This window comes from Megascapheus bottae, chromosome 12 (assembly GCF_031878675.1).
Source record: "Megascapheus bottae isolate mThoBot1 chromosome 12, mThoBot2.hap1, whole genome shotgun sequence".
NCBI classification, from domain to species: domain Eukaryota; kingdom Metazoa; phylum Chordata; class Mammalia; order Rodentia; family Geomyidae; genus Megascapheus; species Megascapheus bottae.
Window position 1 is genome coordinate 49,645,468 of NC_143520.1, and position 20,948 is coordinate 49,666,415.

At 42.2% G+C, this 20,948-nt stretch overlaps 1 protein-coding gene across 1 annotated transcript in view; it reads right to left on the bottom strand.

Moving 5' to 3' along the window:
* Positions 1-20,948, bottom strand: part of Clasp1 (cytoplasmic linker associated protein 1) — a 237,997-nt gene that overhangs the window by 12,579 nt on the left and 204,470 nt on the right. Inside the window, exons 36-39 of the mRNA XM_090342974.1 lie at positions 14,030-14,180; positions 10,921-11,164; positions 7,673-7,863; positions 5,693-5,821 (exon numbers count right to left, since the gene is read on the bottom strand). Of these exons, the coding sequence (XP_090199100.1) occupies positions 5,693-5,821; positions 7,673-7,863; positions 10,921-11,164; positions 14,030-14,180 (715 nt within the window). The remainder of the gene's footprint in view (positions 1-5,692; positions 5,822-7,672; positions 7,864-10,920; positions 11,165-14,029; positions 14,181-20,948) is intronic.

A 20,948-nucleotide genomic window follows, 5' to 3' on the forward strand; every position in this document is an offset into this window, starting at 1 on the left:
TGCCACTCTCTCAGAACCACACCTTGAATCTTTGCCACAATGAACTCAACCACAGTATAAGGCTGAATGCTGCCTTCTTTCCTCCATATCCCTCCCTTAAGTAGGAACAAAAACACTGACCAATTCATGCTCTTAGCATCAAGACTGATAGCTTGGCAACTTTGAACCACTCAACAAAACTATGCCAATTTCTGATTTTGTTTGTTCATTAAAAAACAGCAACTTCCAAAGCAAATGAGATTTCTGGTCAAATACCAAAGTTGGGTGTGAGGAAAACAAGATTGTGAATCTATGAGGACTTAGGTATGTTACTCAATAGCAGGTGCTATTATCTTAGAACTGGAAGAGACACAGATAACTACCTAGTCTAGGCCTAGGGCTAACAGATAAGGAAAAAGCAAGGTCCAGAGAGGTGGTGTGACTTTTTCAAGCCTCTGTGGTATATGATTTCCCAAGACCAGCAGTACATACAGCTGCTGTCCCGAGTGGCTGTTCAAGGCCATTCCTGAATGCAAGGGCTAATGGAGACACGCTCTGCTAGGATTTCACTTGTCACTGGAAGGCATACACCAGCTCATTGATCTGAATAATCTGCCTCCTTTGGCATACCACTGATTTTCTCTGGCCTTAGTGCATGTCCAAAGGACTATATAACACATACTCTACTGGCTGGGCAAAGCCAAGCAGCTAATCCCAGGAAGTACTCTTATCTTTGAAATAGTAACTTTGCTCTGTTTTTGCTTTGTAAAATTATAAAATACGAAATTTAACTGGGAATCATTTAAAAATAAAATCCCTGGGGTGGGAGTTTGGCCTAGTGGTAGAGTGCTTGCCTAGCAAGCACGAAGACCCGGGTTTGATTCCTTGGTACCACATACATAGAAAAAAGTCAGAAGTGGTGCTAATGCTCAAGTGGTAGAACTCTAGCCTTGAGAAAGTCCAAGGACAGTGCTCAGGCCTTGAGTTCAAGCTGCACGACTGGCTGAGATCTGAGGACTACAGCTCAAAGCGAGCCAGGACTAAAGTCTATGAGACTCTTATCTCCAATTAACCACCAAAAAAGCTGGAAGGAGCTGTGGCTCCAGTGGTAGAATGCTAGCCTTGAGCCAAAGAAGCCCAGGGACAGTACGCAGGCCCTGAGTTCAAGCCGTAGGACTGGTGTGTGCATGAAACATGTGACTCCTTGACCCCACTATCCCCTTCACCATCCCCCCTCCCAAATTCCTAGAGACATAATAGTTAATTTTTATTTGAGAATCCAATTTTCCCAAATAAGCCAAGTAACCTGAAGCTAGATTGCCATAGCACTACCATTCATGGTATGTGACAAATGTTTGGTGACAATTTAATGAGATGAACTGATGGTAACAAGAGGCAGGGTCTTACCATGTCATTTAGGCTCTAAAGTCCAGGGCTCATAGCTAGCTTCATGAGAGGAGTGTGTCACCACAGCTAGACAATTTTTTTCAGTTCAGTGGGCAAATGTAACTAAATATTTACTAATATGGCATCATTCATAAAAACTAACTCTGGTGCTGAGAATGTGGCTTAGTGGCAGAGTGCTTGCGTGGCATGTGTGAAGCTCTAGGTTCAATTCCTCAATACCACATAAATAGAAAAAGCTGGACATTACATTGTGCTGTGGCTCAAGTGGTAGAGCACTAGCCTTGAACAAAAGCAGCTCAGGGACAGTGCCCAGACCCTGAGTTTAATCCCTAGGACTAGCAAAAAAAAATGAAGAAAAAAAAAAAAAGAAAGGAAAAAAGAAAGAACCAAGTCTGATGATCAGAAATCTACTATAGAATATCTCTAATAAACTGAGTTGGAGCCAGGTACAGTGACACAAGCCTATAGTGGCAACTCTTGGGAACTGAAATCAGGAATTCAAGACCAACCTGGGTTATACTGTAAGACTTAAAACAAGAAAACCAAGGACTGGTGGTTCACACATGAAATTCCTAGCTACTCAGGAGGCTGAGAACTAGGATCACAACCGTCAAGGCAGAAAACCTCTATGAGGTTCTTATCTCAAATTAACCACCAAAAAGGTAGAAGGAGAGCTGCAACTCAAGTGGTAGAGTACCAGCTTTGTGCAAAAATGCTAAAGAACATTGCCAGGTCCTGGGTTCAAGCCCCAGTACTGGCACACATAAAAAAAAAAAATTCCCCAAAGCATGACTATTCTTATACAGTCCTGCTTCTTTAGGGTCATATAAAACTGCTGAACATGGACAATAGGAGAATCAACTCAGATGCCAGAATAATATCTAGGTTTTTGTCTCTAGAACTGCCCCAGAATTTACTTGTAAATACCAATTCTGGTACTAAAACTTTTTTTCTTACTAATCAAAGAAGTGATTTTGTTCCAGCCCTAACAAAGACTACAAATGCTAAATCAAGAAGTGTTCAAATAAATGAAGTTATCTTAAAAAAAAAAAAGGAGGGGGGCGGGAGTTTGGCCTAGTGGTAGAGTGCTTGCCTAGCATGCACAAAGACCCAGGTTCGATTCCTCGGGTACCACATACATTGAAAAAAAAGCTGGAAGTGGCGCTGAGGCTCAAGTGGTAGAGTGCTAAGCCTTGAGAAAATCCAAGGACAGTGCTCAGGCCCTGAGCCCAAGCCCAGGACTGGCAGGAAAAAAAAAAAAAAAAAGGCTCAAAGTTGTAATGGCTCACACCTCTTTTATGTGTATGCTAAACGTTAACACCACTACAAACCAGAGAAACTTCATTAAAACTCAATAGCAATGCTTATCTACTAAAAAGACAAAAACTTTGCTAATGGAAGAACTTTACTTACTAAAAAAATATGATGTCTAAGCTGACAAACAGCAAAGTGTAAAACTAAAGCTCTAAATGGATACCCAAATCCTCCACCAGTCACACTCCCTGCAGTGTCTTCTCTACCTTAGGACAGATGGCTGTCAGGTGACTTGGTGCCTGACACATCATTGCAGGAGGAAAGACATTCAACATGTGCAACTCCTTTGAAAGGAACCTGAGAAAACCAACCCTAGCTTAGAAGATGTGAAAATAAGCCACCTTATTATGATCAGCCTTGTTTATGTCCTTCAGAACAGACTATTTCTGATAGACAAACTGGTACTGAAAATATGAAAGGTCCATTCAGATAGAGGTCTGCAAGGTCACAATGAGAAAATATGAGACGAGTGAAAAATAATGTTCAATCTTAATACTGAATAATAGCAAGGTGACCACCACAAAAATTACATATATAACTAATCTGACCTAGAAAGCAGAAACCAGGAATGGAGACAGATTGGTTAGAAACGAAAAGATGGAAGCCAGGTGCTGGTGGCTCACAAATGTAATCCTAGCTAGTTGGGAGGCTGAGATCTGAGGACCATGGTTCAAAACCAGTCTGGGCAGAAAAGTCCAAGAAACTCTTATCTCCAATTAGTAACTCAAAAACTGAAAGTGGTGTTGTAGCTCAAATGGTAGAACACTAGCTTTGAGCTGAAGGGATCAGGGACAGCACCCAGGCCCAGAGTTCAAGCCCCATGATGAGGGTGGGCGGAGGAGAGATAGGGAGAGAGGGAGAGAGAGGGAGGAAGGGAGAGGGGGAGAGAGGGAGGGAGAGGGGGAGAGAGGGAGAGGGAGGGAGGGAGAGAGGGAGAGAGGGAGAGAGGGAGAGAGGAGAGAGAGAGAGAGAGAGAGAGAGAGAGAGAGAGAGAGAGAGAGAGAGAGAGAGAGAGAGAGAGAGAGACTTGAAAAGAAAACTAAACCTCTACTGAGGAGTCTAAGCAGATAAGCTTCTGGCAATGTTAATGTGACAGCCTAGTTTCATGAGGAAGCAGAAAGGGTGCCAGAGTCAAAATGGGCTAAAAAAAAATGCAAAGCAGTGAGGCCTGCCAAACATAGTGCCTTTCAGGACACAATGTCCCTCCACTGGCTGGGTCAGGTCACCAGTGGCAGCAGTGGGGGGCACCCTTGGGTTACAGGAATTCCAGGATAACTGACTGCTGCTAACTACTTGAGGCAGACTTCCTACTTTCTTCCTCCCTTGGGATACTTAAGAGAACTTAATACTAAGGGATGTCCTCTCTTAAATTTCTTATCTTGCACAGGCAAGCAGCCAGTTTATTTCTGTTAACTTATACTTCTGAAAGTCTATTGTCAAAAGCACTTAAGATTGGGGGTACCCAATTTAAAGATGGATACCTTCCAGTTCGATAGTTGATCAAGTATAGAAATACCACCACTGAGTCAGCTTTACCCATCCTCCCATTCGAAGTACAACAACCACCACTGTCATCTAGAGATACAAGAACCACCAATTTCACTTTAATCTACGATCATGTAGTCTCATTAAGGACAAGCTATTGTGAGAAAAAAAAAAATCAGCACAGGCTAGCTGTCCTTTAAAAGAGACCCAAGACTTGGTTTAGACTTTGGTTCTACCAGTCAATGAATGGGCAGGTTCCTTGGGGACCCTCCATCTCAGAATAATTAAGATGATCTTAGTAGCCTATCAGGCCTCCCATTTTCAAGTGAGTTATTAAAAATGGAAAGGGTTTTATTTAAGTATCATGTGACTGTGCCAGGTTTTAGAAATGTAAGTAACTAGTGGGAAACCACATTTACCACCTATATACCCTGTGTTGTACTGTGCTGGAAGATAGAGAGATGCTTAGCCCGAAGCCAGAGCAGGAGCCCAGCCTTTGCTGAGCTATACTTCTGGAGATCTGAAGAGGTCAAAGCAGTTACTGTTCAAGCAGCCAGACAACTACCAAGAAAAATACCCCCTTAATGTCTCATTCTTTTTGTAGATAAGAATTGCTCTAATCCTAAATCCACTAATCCACAACCATACTCCCAAGAGTTATTCTGGAGCCAAAGGCTGAGCTGAGCCAGTGGTTGTATCTCACTGGGATCAGACCTATTGTTTATCTCATCATCTGACAGTTTCTAAAGTTTTAAATCTGGTATTCTGTTTTCACAGCATCTATTCCTAGAGGGTGTTATGGAACTCATACCAGGAAGACAGCTTCCTACTCTCTGCATGCCTCTAGGTACTTGAAGGACTAGGTTGCCACAAGAGTAAACCAAGCAGGTCACAAGCAATGAGCCAGTAACACTAAGGACCCACCTTCCCACTTGGCATAATATAAGCCAAGAGGCACATTCTGATTGTTCCTTAAAGTGGGTCTGAAGTGCTGTAGCCTGGGAGCCACAGGGATGCTGGCATTTTAAATGTGCAGCTGTTCAGCCAATATGTCAGGAATTCCACTCTGTACAACACAGGCTGAGTTAAAAGGAAAACTCTTTTTCCCCCAGTACTAGGGTTAGACTATATGATCATAGATTGCTTGCTCAGCTTGTTTGCTAGACTGGTGTGTTATCACTTGAGAACTATTAATTTTAGAATTTGCTTTTTTTTCCCTTTTCCTAGTCAGTTGGAGATGGAATCTCATGGACTTTTCTGCTTGGACTTGCTTCGAATCCAGTCCTTCAGATCAGGCTTCAGCTTTCTGAGTAACTGGGATTATAGGAATGCACCATCAGTTCCCAGCTTAAGAGACTTCAGGTTTTTTTTTGTTGTTGTTGTTTCTTTCTTTGGTTTTTGTTTTGTTTTTTTTTAAAGCTTGAGTACTGTTTCCCAGTCACCTCTTTTCATGCCTAGCTGTTCCTGTCCCTACATGGTTAACAGCCCTATCACATCATTGGCTCACCTCCTTGTGAGAGTCTTTGTGGGCTTCTAGTGTCTTCATGATAGTCAGCTCCGCATAGTTTTTAAATCTTGCTGGCTGGTTTCTAAGAATTTCCCGTAAAACTCTCAGTGCCAGTGCTCGAATTGAATGCTAGATACGAAAGAAAAGGAAGAGTCACTAAACAATAAACAGAGCATAGCTACACGTACTGGTTAGTGTGTCCCCAAGGCCATGGCACCTGATTCTGAGTCCCCTGGCATATCAGAAACCCCTCTACATAGATCCTATGGTTTACTTGACACAGGCTTTCTGGATAGCCAGTTCCAAGGAGAGCAAATGCTATGTTTGATGATGACATTCCCAGGACCCAGCACCTAGAAGGATCCCACAAAGGCTTCTTGAGGAGCCAGGAATTTGGCCTAGTGGTAGAATGCTTGCATAGCATGCATGAAGACCTAGGTTCGATTCCTCGGTACCCAAGGACAGTGCTCAGCCCCTGAGTTCAAGGCCCAGAACTGGCAAAAAAGAAAATGAAGCCACAAAGCTTTTTGAATGTGCCTAATGCTGAAGAGCAAATGATATATATATATATATATATATCTAAGTTCATTATCAGTCCCATGGGACTGTAGATGTCCTGAGGCTTGAGCATACAAATTATCCTCTATTAAATACACTGAAGGACAAGTTAAAACCATCCAACGATTTCATAGACATGGCCTGACAGGCTGTGAACTGAGGACAGCTGGTGACCTATGGCTATACTTGATCTGTGTGATAAGATCACAGACATGACAGGCCTTGAGTTGTTTAAGGCCTAAGTCATATGTCTGGAGGAAAGCCATGCCAAACAGACTCCTAATCTCAAGAAAAGAGAGTGGAGTTTACACTAAACAGAGCCAAGAATTATATCCTGATTCTTTGTCACTCATCTGTACAATGTGCATACTAACGCAGGACTCACCTGCCCTGTGAGGGACATGGTTTATCTCCTCATAGAGCCCAGCCAAGTGTAACTGCTTCCATAGCCAGTATTTTGTTTTAGGAAAAGTTAACATATATCTGTTATTGCCATCCTTTTGTCTTTACTTATCCCTAAATCAGACCTTTAATCCTAAGTATTAGGAAACAATTCTGGTTACCATGGCATTCACTGGTCTCCCTTCCCCTACCTGCCACCAGAGTCACGACCACTGTGACCCTGGGGCTGGCCTGTTACTGTGCACTGTGTCTGGTTTCCCTGCTCCCCTCCTAATCTCACCCTTCTTACCATATGTGCACTTCATTACTGGTTCTGCCACTCAGGTAAAGTAAATGTAGAGAGAAGGGTTATCACTTTTAAAGTTTGATTCTGTAATTCCCAGGATTTATTTCTACACAGGTTATGAGAAGGCAGGACTTTGACTAGCTCATTCTCCCTTTAAGAGATGTCTAGGTATACATGCACATGACATGGACATATGTCACAGTCAAATGTCTAAGCACCAGGAGTGTTTCATTTCATGGTTAATAGTATATGAGTTACACTGGTGGTGCCTGTCACTTGTCCAGCAATTAGGATTACTGGATCTGTTAAAAACACATAGGGGATGAACCAGGATGGATTTCCATGGATCACCATACTTCATAAGGGCTTAAAAAATAATCTCAATTTCATATGAAACAGAAGTGACATTCAAAGAAGAATGGGTATGCTAAAAGGCTACATTAGAATGCTAATGAAATTCTAAGAAATTCTCTATTAAAATGCCTGGATGCATGAAGCTATTTCCCTCAGTTACCACAGACCTAGATGCAGAGATCTTGCACGTAGGCCAGAACATAGTCAGTCGCTGACAAGCATTACCTAAGAGGTGCTCAGAGACCCAGTGGAAACTGAACAAATACATGTTTTTTGATGTGAGCCGCGAGTATAATCCACAAAGGAAAGTTGAAGCCAACCCCAACCAGACAGAACCCGCTCCATGGAAAGGGGCCATTCTGGACCCAGCCAGTGCCTACGTCTTTGTCGCCAAGTGTCTCCAGCAGCAGCAGCAGGATGGTCTTGAAGTGCTCCTCCCAGACACCCAGGCTGTCCTCCCGTGTGATTTTGAGCAGCTCTAGCAGGGCGCCTTTCCGCTCTTCCACCCGTTCGTTGTGATTAGACAGCTCTTTCAGCAGGTCAGCCACCAGGTCAGAGTGATCAATGGGCACTGGTGAGACACACAGACATCATCTCAAAAGGAAATAGCAGTCATACTGCTCCTATACCTGTCCCTGGCTTTGGCTAACACCCAGCAGAACTCTCACCAAGGTGGTGTGGAAACAAGGGAACCAGGCCAGCTGTCAAGCACTAGTATTCTGTGCTTTGTTTGTTCCTATCATCTTTGCCTTTTGATTTTAAAGGACAGATCTTGCAGATGCCCTCTCAAAGCCCTTCTTGACCTTTCACCATTGTCACAGTCCAGCACCAGGCCTTGGCAGAACACAGGTACCCTCAAAAAGCCCTTTATGACTATGTTTTCTCAAACATTCTATGGCAGGCCTCAATACAAAGACAAGGCTCTAGTATCAGCCCCACTCTAGGGAGCATGTTTGCTCATAGCCCTTCATCATCACCTCTGATTTGTAAGCCCTGCTCTGACAACCAAGCTTATAATCTAGCTGAGGGAACAAGTACCAGTCAAGATGTGTGAATTCAGAGATGAAACTGGAGAACTTGCCCATGATCACTTAGCACCACTACAAGCAGGGACTTTGAGCCGAGTATGAATAGCATGAAAAGGCTTACTTCCTTTCTCTATGTTCACATAAGACCTCAACTCTGAATATTCAACTTTAAAAGAAGGGATGAATGTTCAAAGACCCGGGTTCGATTCCTCAGTACCACATACATAGGAAAAAAGTCAGAAGTGGTGCTGTGGCTCAAGTGGTAGAGCTCTAGCCTTGAGAAAGCCCAAGGACAGTGCTAAGGCCCTGAGTTCAAGCCCCAGGACTGGCAAAACAACAAGCCAGGCGTGGTGGCTCACACCTGTATTCCAAGCTTCATAGGAGGCTGAGATCTGAGTTAAGGTTCAAAGCCAGCCTGAGCACAAAAGGATCTGAGATTCTTATCTCCAATTAACCTCCAGAAAAATGGGAAATGGGGCTTGGCTCAAGGGTAGGGAGGTAGCCTTGAGCTAAAGAGCTCAGGGACAATGCCCAGGCTGAGTTCAAGCCCCATGACCCACAAAAAACAAAACAAAACAAAAGGGATGAAACGAACACAAATGAGTGAGATTAGGGAGTAAACACACCAGGAAGTTGGAAATTTCAGAGCCCTACCATTTCCCCCTGCCTTCCCATCTTTCTCCTTAAGCCTTTTAGTACACAGCTGATGGACAAATTATAACTGACACTATATTATATTTGGCGGTAATCAAGATCAATAATTAGGGTAGTAAGTGATGTGCTAATTCCACAAGCAAAGTGAACAAAACAGTCCACTTCTAGCTTCTGCATAGGAACCAGATCTTGGGGCATATGTGGAGCTGCTATGAGCCAGGGGATTATGATGGCAAAGCCCCAGTCACTTCTGTGTTGGACACCTGGAAGACTGCTCCTCCTCCTCAGCATTCCATATGAACAGTCTCTTTTGTACTTTGGTGTTGACTCTGGTCTGTTCCCCAACAAGTGTGGGACTAAGGACTGTGGTTCATTTTTTTCTGGATATGAATTGGTTGGAGTTCTAATTCAGTGCATTCATTTAAACTTGAAAAACAAAACAAGCTTGGAAACAGCAGCCTTTTCAGTAAACTTGAAATAAAACAAAGCCAAAGTTTCAGATAAAACCCTATCAGGCCAGTACACAATTACACATGGGATACTTAACACACACTTTTTTTTTTTTTTTTAAATGGTGCTGGAAGCTGGGCATCAGTGGTTTACACCTATAAACTTAGCTACTCAGGAGGCTGAGATAAGAGGATTACAGTACAAAGCCAGCCAGGGCACCAAATCTGTGAGACTCTAATCTCCAATTAACCACCAGAAAACCAGAAGCAATGCTGTAGCTCAAGTGGTAGAGCGCTAGCCTTCAGATGAAGAGCTCAGGGACAGTGCCCAGGCCCAGAGTTCAAGCCCCATGACTCACCGAAAATAAATAAGTAAATAAAAAATGGTGCTGGAGGTTGAACCTAGGGCCTCAAACTAATTAAGCTAGCCACACTGCCACTGAGCTAATCTCTAATCTCTAAATATCGAGCATGTAAATCAGAGAAAACCCAGATCAATGCTACATTTTGGGCAACAACTTGCTCTTTCTATAACCCAGTTTCTTAATCTGTTAAATGGGGCCAAATCCATCTCAGTGAGATAATGGAGATGTGACTCTTAACTGAGTAAGGTAAGTGGTGATGTCAGCTCATTTTCTTCCCACTGTGGTACTGAAGTCAGCCTGGCATGGCCCAGGAAAGAAGGCTAAAAACAGGCTGCTGGGCCGGGAGTTTGTCCTAGAGGTAGAGTGTTTGCCGAGCATGCACGAAGACCCAGGTTTGATTCCTCAGTACCACACACATAGAAAAAAAGCCAGAAGTGATGCTGAGGCTCAACTGGTAGAGCTGCAGCCTCGAGAAAGTCCAAGGACAGTGCTCAGGCCCTGAGCTCAAGCCCAGGACTGGCAAAAAAACCAAAAACCAAAAACCAAAAACCAGGCTGCTGTGAAACCAAAAAAGCCTCACAGGTAGGACCTCATGTCCATGGCTGAAGGAGCGGGAAAAGCACAGGCTGGTCTTTAAAAAAAGTCCACGAGACTCTTATCTCCAATTAATCATCAGAAAGCTGGAAACAGAGCAAAGGCTTGAAGTGGCAGAACACTAGCACATAGGTCCTAAGTTCAACCCCACAACTAATAAGAAAAGAAAACAGAAAGAAGAGGATGCCCCTTCCTCATGCTACTCCCTGTCACTACTCCACTTAGGTAGGGTCTCTCTGATGTCAAAGGTGGCCTGCCTTCAATGCACAGCTGTGACACAGCAACCTGGCACAGCTGTGTGATGGTCTATCTCCTGACACCCTCACAGCCAGGTCTGTGGGGCTAGGGGCTGCCTGGGTTTTTGTTCACTGTGGGCCTCTCCTGCCAAAGCACACATCAGGGACTGATGACTGATGAACTAATGACTAACCAGAACAGACTCAGTGCTCCCATTTGTGTGATCAATGCACTCAGGGCTGAAGTGACTAGGGGAAGATGGTGGAAGCACTTCTGGGAGAGGACATCAGCAGAGACATACCATCTCGAAGTTGCTCCATGTCATCATCAAACACTGCCTCCTTCAGGGCCGTCTTGTCATACGTGTTGATGGTGTCTGAGTAGGGATACGGGTTGTAGTCCCGAGCACGCGGTCCAGGGAAGGCTCGAGGAGGCTGGGTGTTGAGGAGAGAGGTCTTGTTGTCCAGAGCAGTCCTGCCTCCTTCCACTTCACTATTTCCCCGGCCCTCTGTAGCGGGGGAGGCTGCTCCTCCATCGCGGGATACCTGCAGCACAGGGCATCTCATCAGTTCTATACTGGGACTCGCAGCATACTTTTTCTCTTAAAGCTTATAAAAATTAGGAGGACCAGAGATTTTCATTTGCAACTTAGCTACTGGCAAAAGAACATCTACTACTGATATTTCCATTTGTAAATATCAAATTCATGAACTCCCATAAAGGAAACAATACGGTGATGTTTGTATCAACCATCTATCCGTTTATACATAACATCTGCTCTTCTTTGTCATTTAGTGATTCACTGTAGTCAACCATCTTCTGGAAGATAAATATTATGTCACTGAAGAGTCCCTTGGGATGGGAGGGCTGGGCTTCCATTGCTGGTTCTTAAGACTCCAGCTGTGGACCACTACACTGGCCCGTGGCTCCAATGTCAGCAGCAAAGACTGCCTACTGAAGCCATGCCTGCTGAGAGAAGCTCGCCACTGCCACCATGGAAACTAATGTGATCTAGCCAACCTCAAACCAGTTCCTTCCTGAGCTGGGCGCAGTGGCTCACGCCTGTAATAGTAGCAACTCAGGAGGCTGAGATCTGAGGATCAAGTTCAAAGCCAGCCCAAAGCCAGCACAGGCACTAAAGACCACGACCATGAGACTCTTATCGCCAACTACTGGTGCAAGGGGTAGGGCAGTAGCCTTGAGCTGAACAGCTCAGGTACAGAGGCCAGGCACAGAGTTCAAGCCCCTGGACCAACCAAAAACAAACAAACAACAACAACAAAACGCAAAAACAAACCAGTTCCTTCCTAATAAAATATCATTTCATTATCTTTAACAATGGGCTACTCAGTGTCTCCCAGATAGCAATCACTCTTTCCTTTTCTGGACATTTATTAGGATTCAATATCAAAGAACAATACATCTTTAGTATTTTCTGAGTTTTTATTTTTTTCCCCTAATGCATATCCTGACAACCGTTTTCAGTAATTAAGTCCTGGTACTCTGCTGGTCCTATGGTCATGGTTGTGAGCAATTTGCTCTCAAGGTTCTCTCCTCTAGGAGCCCCTACTGCAGAGTGGTACTTATAAAGTGCTGGTAATAGGCAGCTAAAGGAACTGTGGACACATTCCCATGTAGTCAGACCACACTGGTGATTCTGTGGCCAGACTTTACTTGTGCTACTAACAAAATACAACTGTCTTATGACATGTTAATGCATTTCTTAGCCGTTCACAATACACATATCATTGTAACCATTCAGAAGTAGTTAATTCAGTGACACTATAATTATATTCAGTGCTATGTAACCATCACCACTAATACATATCCCAACCTTGCTCATTCCCTTCAGCAAGAATTCCATTTCTATTGCATTAAATAGCAACTCTTCTTTCCTATCCCCTTCCTTGGGAGACTTTCCGTCTCTATGAATTTGTCTATGGGAGACACCATATTCAAAAGGAATTAAGAGGGTCGGGAGTATAGCCTAGAGAGAGTGCTCGCCCAGCATGCATGAAGCCCTGGGTTCAATTCCTCGGTACCACATACCCAGGACTGGCAAAAAAAACAAAAAAACAAAAAAACAAAAAACGATCTGCCCTTTTGTGATTAGTTACAAGCAGTATGCTTTTAATATGCACTTAGGTCATAGCCTATACCAGATTTTGCACGCGTGCGTGTGTGTAATGACACTAGGGTTTGAAACTCAGGGCCTGAGCACTGATTACCCCTTAGCTTTTTCATTCAAGGCTGGCACTCTACCACGAGTCACATTTCCACTTACAGCTTTTTGCTGGTTAACTGGAGACAAGAGTCTCTTGGACTTTCTGCCCAAGGTGGCTCTCAGCCTCCTGAATAGCTAGGATTACAGGCATGAGCCAGCAGTGTCTAGCTAGGATTACAGGCATGAGCCAGCAGTGTCTCAGCCTCCTGAATAGCTAGGATTACAGGCATGAGCCAGCAGTGTCTCGCTTCTATGTGTACCACATAGTCCAGTCCACGCATCTGTGGATGGGCATTTGGGTCATGTTCACTTTTTGGCTATTGTGAATAAATAATGCTACTGTGAATAATGGCATACAAAAAGCTGTTTGGGCTGGGTGTGGTGGCTCATACCTATAATCCTAGCTACTCAGGAGGCTAAGATCTGAGGATCAAAGTTCTAAGCCAGCCTTGAACTGAAGAGCTTAGGGACAGCACCCAGGCAAGTACAAGCCCCTTACTAACCAAAAAAAAAAGCTGTTTGGATCCCTACTGTTTTTAGTTCTTTTGAAAGGGCTGGAAAGCAGTTTTTAACCCCAAATAAGATTTGATTTTAAGATATAGAGTAAATATATGCATATATTGGAATAAACTAGTATAAAATATCTTAATGACTGTTTCCTCTGAGTAGAAAATTCATGGATAAACTTAACTTCTTTGGGCAACTCCTAAAAATATATTAATATTTTTATATATTATTATTATAGCAATAGTATTACATATATTACTATCATATGAGAAAATCATTTCTAGAATAAGGGGTTTTAAGATGTCAAATATTAAAATAAAGCTATACCTGTAGTAGCAAAACCATACTTCTGTGGTGTTTCTTTCCTCACCTTCGTCCACAGAGAGTGGGGAGCTCACCACAGACCTGCTGGTGCACTGCTCCCACACTGCAGAAGCAAAGCTTGTGCAACAGCTTTCAGAGTCATCCTGCTCCATCACACCACTGTTTTTCATTCACGTTTTACTAAGATGTACTCAACCATTTAATCACTCCCCTTCTATCTTTAAAAAAAAAGTATCTATTGCAAATAGTGCTGATGCACCACTCTCTCTATTGTTCCTTCCTTTTGCTGAGTTCCTTATTCAAAAAAGATTACTGGGTAGAGAATTTAGTTCTTTATTAGCCTGAAGATACTTACAATATCACAGTCCTTTTTGCCATCTCGCTTAATTGGTTCATTCAGATCCTCTTGACTTCGGAAACTAAACTTTTCAATGGCTTCTGTAACTCCACGCAAAGAACTGTAGATTTCCTCAGAGTTCAGGTTCTCCGTATCATAGTCCAGCATGCTAGAGTAAAAATATTTTATTTCTTACATTGAAGTATCTGCATAAAGTCGAGATATGGCCATTCAGTAGTTTACAGAATATCATTATACTTTTGTTACTTTAGTAGTTAACAGAATAAGATATCATTATCCTTTTGTTACTTTAGTGATCTGGAATAAAAAGGAAAAATCTTTTGTCACAGCAATGGATACTTACACAGCTTCCATGTCAAATCTGGTCTTAAACATACTATATCAGTAATCAAGAATTAGTGGAAACAACAATAACCACAAGAATATGAAAACTCAAGAGCGACACTGGTGACTGAATGTACAAAGTAATGAAAGTGGAAAATAATTTCCTTATTTTAATGATGGAAAAAAAGTAGTTTGGTTGTTACTGGTCCCAAATGTACAAACTTTTGAGGAAAAGGCTTTTGGAAATGCAGTGAGTATTACAAACTTCTTAGCAAAGAAAGTAACTTCACAAGATAGAGTTTGCCAGTATCCAACCTAGAAAACTAGGAAGAACCTATTAAAAAATAGACAAGAAAAGTTACACTGTGACTTAAAGGCTTATCCATACCCCTAGAGTCCTTACAGTCTAATTCTCATGTGGCTTAATTTAGAAACTTGCCATAGATATTAGTCTTCTAGATGATTCTATTTGGAGTTTTATAATAAAAGCAAGTCTTTAGAAAGCCACATTCCTGGATGGAATCTATAAACACTTCTAAAAGAAATATTTTTCTTCATGGAAAAGTGATGTCAATTATTTTTTGAGACATAGCAAAAATGAAGTGTATAAAATATTAAAGAACAAAGTCTTTTGGTGTAATGCAGTTTAACAGGAAGTATCCTTTAGATGTCTGAAACAAAAAGGATTCTGGGAGCAAAAGCTATCACTCTCCTTTACTGAGACACAAAGCAAAGCACAAGATGGGCATACCACTATAAAGAAAACAAAGCATGATATAAGTCAACCAAGGAGAAGTAATAACAAAAATTAAATTTCACTGGTTTTAAGTACTGAAGAAAAATCTGATGTTAGTCAGAAAGTCCTGAGCTATACTAAGAATTGCTAGGCATACTCAAAAATATCAATGCCTATAGGTAAGGATAAATCAGTCTTTGTGTTTTACAAGAGGAGTAGCTAAAAGAAAGATACCTACTGGCAAGAATCTTTCTAAACTGGAATAACACAACTAACCTGTGCATTGCACAAGAAGTCTCTTAAAGCTTAGAAACAATTAAGATTAATTTATTAAATTCTTTCCTTCTCTTGATAAGAGAAATATTTAAGCCTGGCACTTAGTGGCTCATGCCTGCTATTCTACCTACTCAGGAGATCTGAGGATATGGTTTAAAGCCAGCCCAGGTAAGAAAGCCAAAAGTAGAGCTGTGGCTCAAGTGGTAGATCACTAGCCTAGAGCAAAAATAAGCTCAAGGACAGTGCCCAGGCTCTCAATTCAAGCCTCAGGATATATGCACGTGCATGCATGTGCACGCACACACACACACACACATACAACACACGCGCGCGTGCACAAACACACACACACACACACACAAACAAGATTTAGAGAGGTATCACTTGGAGTGTTGGGATCTTTGCTGTCGGAAGGCACAATGATCTAGGTGTCATCTAGAGCTGGTCAGGCTTTTGCAAGAGCACAAGACAAACTTACTCAGAATGAAAGCTACTTGTCTAAAACTGCAAAACTAGCCCAGACAGATACAATCCAGGAAGTGGGGCAGATGTGCCCTAACTGTATGTGAAAAGTTCACAGAAATACATGCCAATTCAAATACTGGCTCTGGCACCCAACAAAAAGGAATTTGAACCTTGAACATGTCTGCAGTTGAAATCCCGTTTATATACCAACAGGATAAGGAGTGAGGAACTGAAGTGGAACTCAAGATTTCTGCTAGGCAACACCCTAGATATGCAAAAAGCACATCTAGGGAGCAGAGAGGCCTCTGCCTCTTTCCTAGGAACTCTGCAATACCTGTGTATGTATGGAAAAAGGCATTTATACATCTGGGCAGTACACTGATTTTATATATAAAGACTGAGTATTGACTCAAACAACAACAAAAAAGAAATAGATATACAAGATGTAAAAAATGCCTTAAAATGCTTTTAATCACAACCACCGCATAGCCCATGCAAAAGTAAAAAAACAAAACAAAACAAAAAAAACGGAAAGAATGATGAATGGACAAGAGGCAGTCTGGCAGAACGTTGAGGTTTTTTTTTGTTTTTTTTTTTTTTTTTTAAGGGATGTCACAATATTACTTTCCATGTGTCGCTTTAAAGAATCTTGCCTTTTAGATAATTCATCTTATAATTCTCAATCTCAACTTCTTTGAAACAGTGAATATCAGTTCAATTAGCTTGACCATTCAATAGCCTCTTTTTAAGATAATAAAGGATTCTGCTGGTTCAGGAGCAGTGTGCATGCCAAGTACAAGGACAGGCAATAACCACCTTTGGATCCTTCCTTGATGCTCTCAAGTGAAGTATGTTAGTATGAAACTGAAATTGTGAGCTCTAGGTGGGACATAATCACTGTCCACTGCTAAGAAATAAGGTTAGTTTTTGTGTGAATACTTTGGCCTCATTTGTCTTCCCCCCCCCCCCCCAAGTCAGTAATTCTGAGCCCTTACTTCTCAGGGCAAAGGAATTTCCCCTGAGGCTATCAATGGATTGGTAGACCCCTGCATCTTGGGGAACAGTATAGAAGAAATGGGGTTGGGGAGGTGAGGCTAAAAGCTGGCTGAGAAGAGCCTTTGCTAGGCAAATCTTATCTGGCACCTGTGCCACTTCCAAATTCTGTTATTTCAATTCCAAAACAACCCCTGACATAATCCTCTAGGTTTAATGCCAGGTCTTGATCACTTGTAATCACTGTGAACAGACACCAAACAAGGCTTCCTTGGATTCTTTAGTTAGGAAAAGTTACCCAACCAGCCAACAGTCACTGATCTAAGATTGGGCTATGTCACCCAATGCAGCTCTACAGGGGACCAGACAGGGGTGTGAAGAGCTTGGAGGCAGATCTGAGGAAAAAAAAGCACCAGGAAAAAAATAAGTCTGCTGTTTGACGCTGTTCGCATTGTCATTTTGGAGGATAAAGATTCTATGCAGCAGAGGAAAATGTTGTGTTGGGAAATCAATAGGGTTTTGGCTTACAGCTAAGAGATCCCTTGTTGGAACTATCTGTCTTAAAGATAAGTCTCTAGTCTGCGCCTCCTCCCTCTGTTATCCACTGTTATATACTGTTATCCACTAGTAAGTCAAGGCAACATGGCTTACTAGGCGCTTTGGGAAAGATGATCCTTGGTCTAGGATGATTTGGGGGGAAGGAGCCCTGAGAGGTGGCTAGAAGACTGGCAGGGGCAAGGCTCAATGTGAGTTAAGGCATTCAGAGCAACATATTGGGAAACCATCAATAAACTCATCTGCACACAGAGGCATGACTAATCTTTACAAGAAAAAAAAAGTGACTTGCTTTGATAACTTTAATAAAGACAACAGCATTCTTCTTGCCACCTTGCCTAACTGCATATCTACAAATGTTCACCACAGGATTCTCTGTGCGCTTCAGAAGCTACTTTCAGAGCTTTAAAAGGAAGAAGTTAACACACCCAGGTGGCTTGTTTATTATGTTCAGCTTTGGTATGTGGAGAATACAAAAGCAGGCCTATAATGCTATAGTATCTGTCTGTGGAACACTTTTAAAGTTACAGACTACTTTTCTTTTTTGATCCATACATTCCCTATCAGATAACTGGATACAAACTCTTCTTGCAAAGCAGTGACAACTGGACTATGCCATGATCTCATCACATGACAATGAGCTTCTAGGGAAGATATCATCTCTCTGGATTTTTACAGAACCCGCTCAGAGAACCTATACAGATAGGGTCTGGCATTCTATATGGTATCCTCATAGCACCACATTGCTTCAACATCCAAGGGAAGCTGCTCTTCTCCAAGACTTTTCTTCCAGCTTCTGGGCTCAAACTCAGGGCTTGTCATAACTCCACTTGTGGCTTTTTGATGCTCAGACTATTACCATGTGACATATCCAAGTGGTCATCTTAGAACTGATAGTGACATAAGCAGCTTCGGGAAGCCCAGGTCGATACACTCCTTGGTAGAACACTGTTTGCATCTAAGAAGCAGGTAGAAGAAGCTCCTCCCAATACTGCCTCCCTTCATGAGATTTTTCCTGAGGGCTGAGTATTGCTCTAGCCAAAAGGCTCGTGAATAGAAGGTGACAGATCTGGTCAGGTGGTAAAATGGTCACAGTCCCTGAGATATGCCAGCAGCCATACTCCTGAGATTCTGTCAAGACCCTGTACTGTGCACACTTTTAGTTAGCTAGGGTCCACTTCTGTGAGGCTAAGTGGAGGCAGGAGCTGAGGTTTTCCAAAAGACCTTAGCCGACCTTGGAAAAGTAGTAATATTGTGACACCTCTGACAAGTTTAACAGGTAGCTTGTTACCTGGGAGAGTAAGAGCGCTTGAGAGTCTTGTGGGAGGGAGCGGTGGGAATGGAGTTAGGCTGAGAAAAGGGAGGTGGGTGCTTCGATAGCCCATCGGCACTCCAACCCCACAACCGACTGCAGTGATCAGAAGAGGAAAATCAGAGAAAGAAACACAGAGGTAAAGGGGAGGGGAGGACACATTCTAAGTGTCTTAGAGTCTCCTCTTTCCTGACCACGTTTTATCATAAATAGGATAAAGTTAACAATCACATAGAGTAAAAGTACACATGTTGTTTTATTATCTGTTTCTCAACAGGATGGCTTCATGTTTTTTCTCACTCAATCATGAGATGAGTGTACTACTTAAAAGTCATGTGAGATTCCCAATCTATTTGTATACCTGAGTGTGTGTCTGTCTGCCTGTCAAGAGTTGGGAAGCAAGGTACAAGGGCTTATAAGAAATATGGATGCTTAATTTCAGATAACTCACTGAGGTTTTTTGTTTGTTTGTTTGTTTTTTGCTAGCCTTCGGGCTCGAACTCTGGGCCTGGGCACTCTCCTTGAGTCCTTAAACTTTCTCAAGGCTAACACTCTACCACTTGAGCCATAGCACTACTTTCAGCTTTTTTGTGTGTATGTAGTACTGAGGAAATAAACCCAGGGCTTTGTGTATGCTAGGCAAGCACTCTACAACTAGACCATACTCTTGGCCTCAATCAGTTCTTTCAGGGAAAAACAAAACAAAACAAAAAACAAAGAAAAAATTATGGGGCATGAATTCAAATAGGACCAGAGGGACTAAACAGGGAGATTCAGAGACCGCACTCTTCTGACAACAAACTCTAATGAGGCACAAAACACTTCGGAGGTTGAAAATCAGACAGGTCAGAGACACTTTTCAAAGAATATCAATACTACTGGAGGGGAAGGTGAGGGCATTAAGTCTCAGCTGGCAAGCTCTTATGGGGAAAAGAAATCAGCAGCAGCAACAACAAAAAATCCACTATACTTCTCTGCTTGGATCTCCTGATAGGAGAATAAAATGCATCTGGGAACACAGGTGTCTGTGTGCACCTTACAATGCCACCAGCAGACTTGGGCTTGCAGAGCTCCCAGTGGAAAGTTCTAACCTCTGTTGCCATTAAAAAAAAAAAAGATGGAGCAAGAGCCTGGAGAGTCCACACAGCCCTGCCTGCCACCACCACCCTTCTACAGCTTCTCCCTGAGCACGGTTATGGTCCCACTTTGTAAGGGAAATAAAATAAGGTCTGGAGATGAGAGATGCTGTGCTATGGAGCATCTGAAGACCATCTCCCACTGCTCTACTGTGATGGGAATGGGGCATAAGAAGAACATCTTCTGACAGTGAGGGGCAAGTGATATCCCACTTGCAAATATGGGCCCTGTTAATTCCAGCCTTGATCCTAAGGATGTTCTTGATCCTTTGGGAGGAGAAGAATAAAATCTACCTACAATCCCTTCGCTAGAGGACCAGAGGTAACCTATGCAGTGCCATTCTATTACATGGCATACTTGCCCAGAACATATGCAGACTGGATATGACAGTGTAATTCCTTTGTAATTGCAATTCCATTTTTCACTTACCATAGAATCACATGGGTTAAAAGGAGCAATAATATAAACATGTGTTAATGTTAAAAAAACTCTACTTCATAAATCTATACTCAAATCCAAATAGTAACTGTTTATCAGTTGTTAACAGGCATTCTTCCCTGTGCAAAGTTTAACCACTTATACTAGTGGGTTGGCAAAAGGAGTTCTTACTAGTGAAATTAAAACTATCAGATTTGTTTGTCATTTTAGAACACTTCTTGTTACCCCCATAAGTAGAGAATTTCAGAGAAAAAAAAAACCAACAACAGACTAGCTCATTTTGATACTCAGAATCAGATGAAAAATAAATTTAAAAATGGTCCTAGCTTTCTTTCTCCCTTCAGAATAAAAAGCTAGTACCATATGATCAAGATGATTCAAAGATATTGCTCAGAAATGTATAGGCTCATGCCTTGTGCTGCAACCTGCTTAACACCTCCTTAGAAGACAGCAATGTAGTTATTATTTTTCCTCTCTATGGTAAGAAGCCATTTCTTTTACAGTTTTCCTGTTCAAAAGTGTATGCTTCCCAATGGTGTAACTACTGCTCATTTTCACCAGGAAACAATTTATCCTGTTGAACTCATGTTGGCTCAGATTATCTGACTATTTAAGCAACAAGGAAAGGCTTTCTTTTAAAAAAGAACTATGTTATCTAAATAATTCTCTAAAGCATTTAT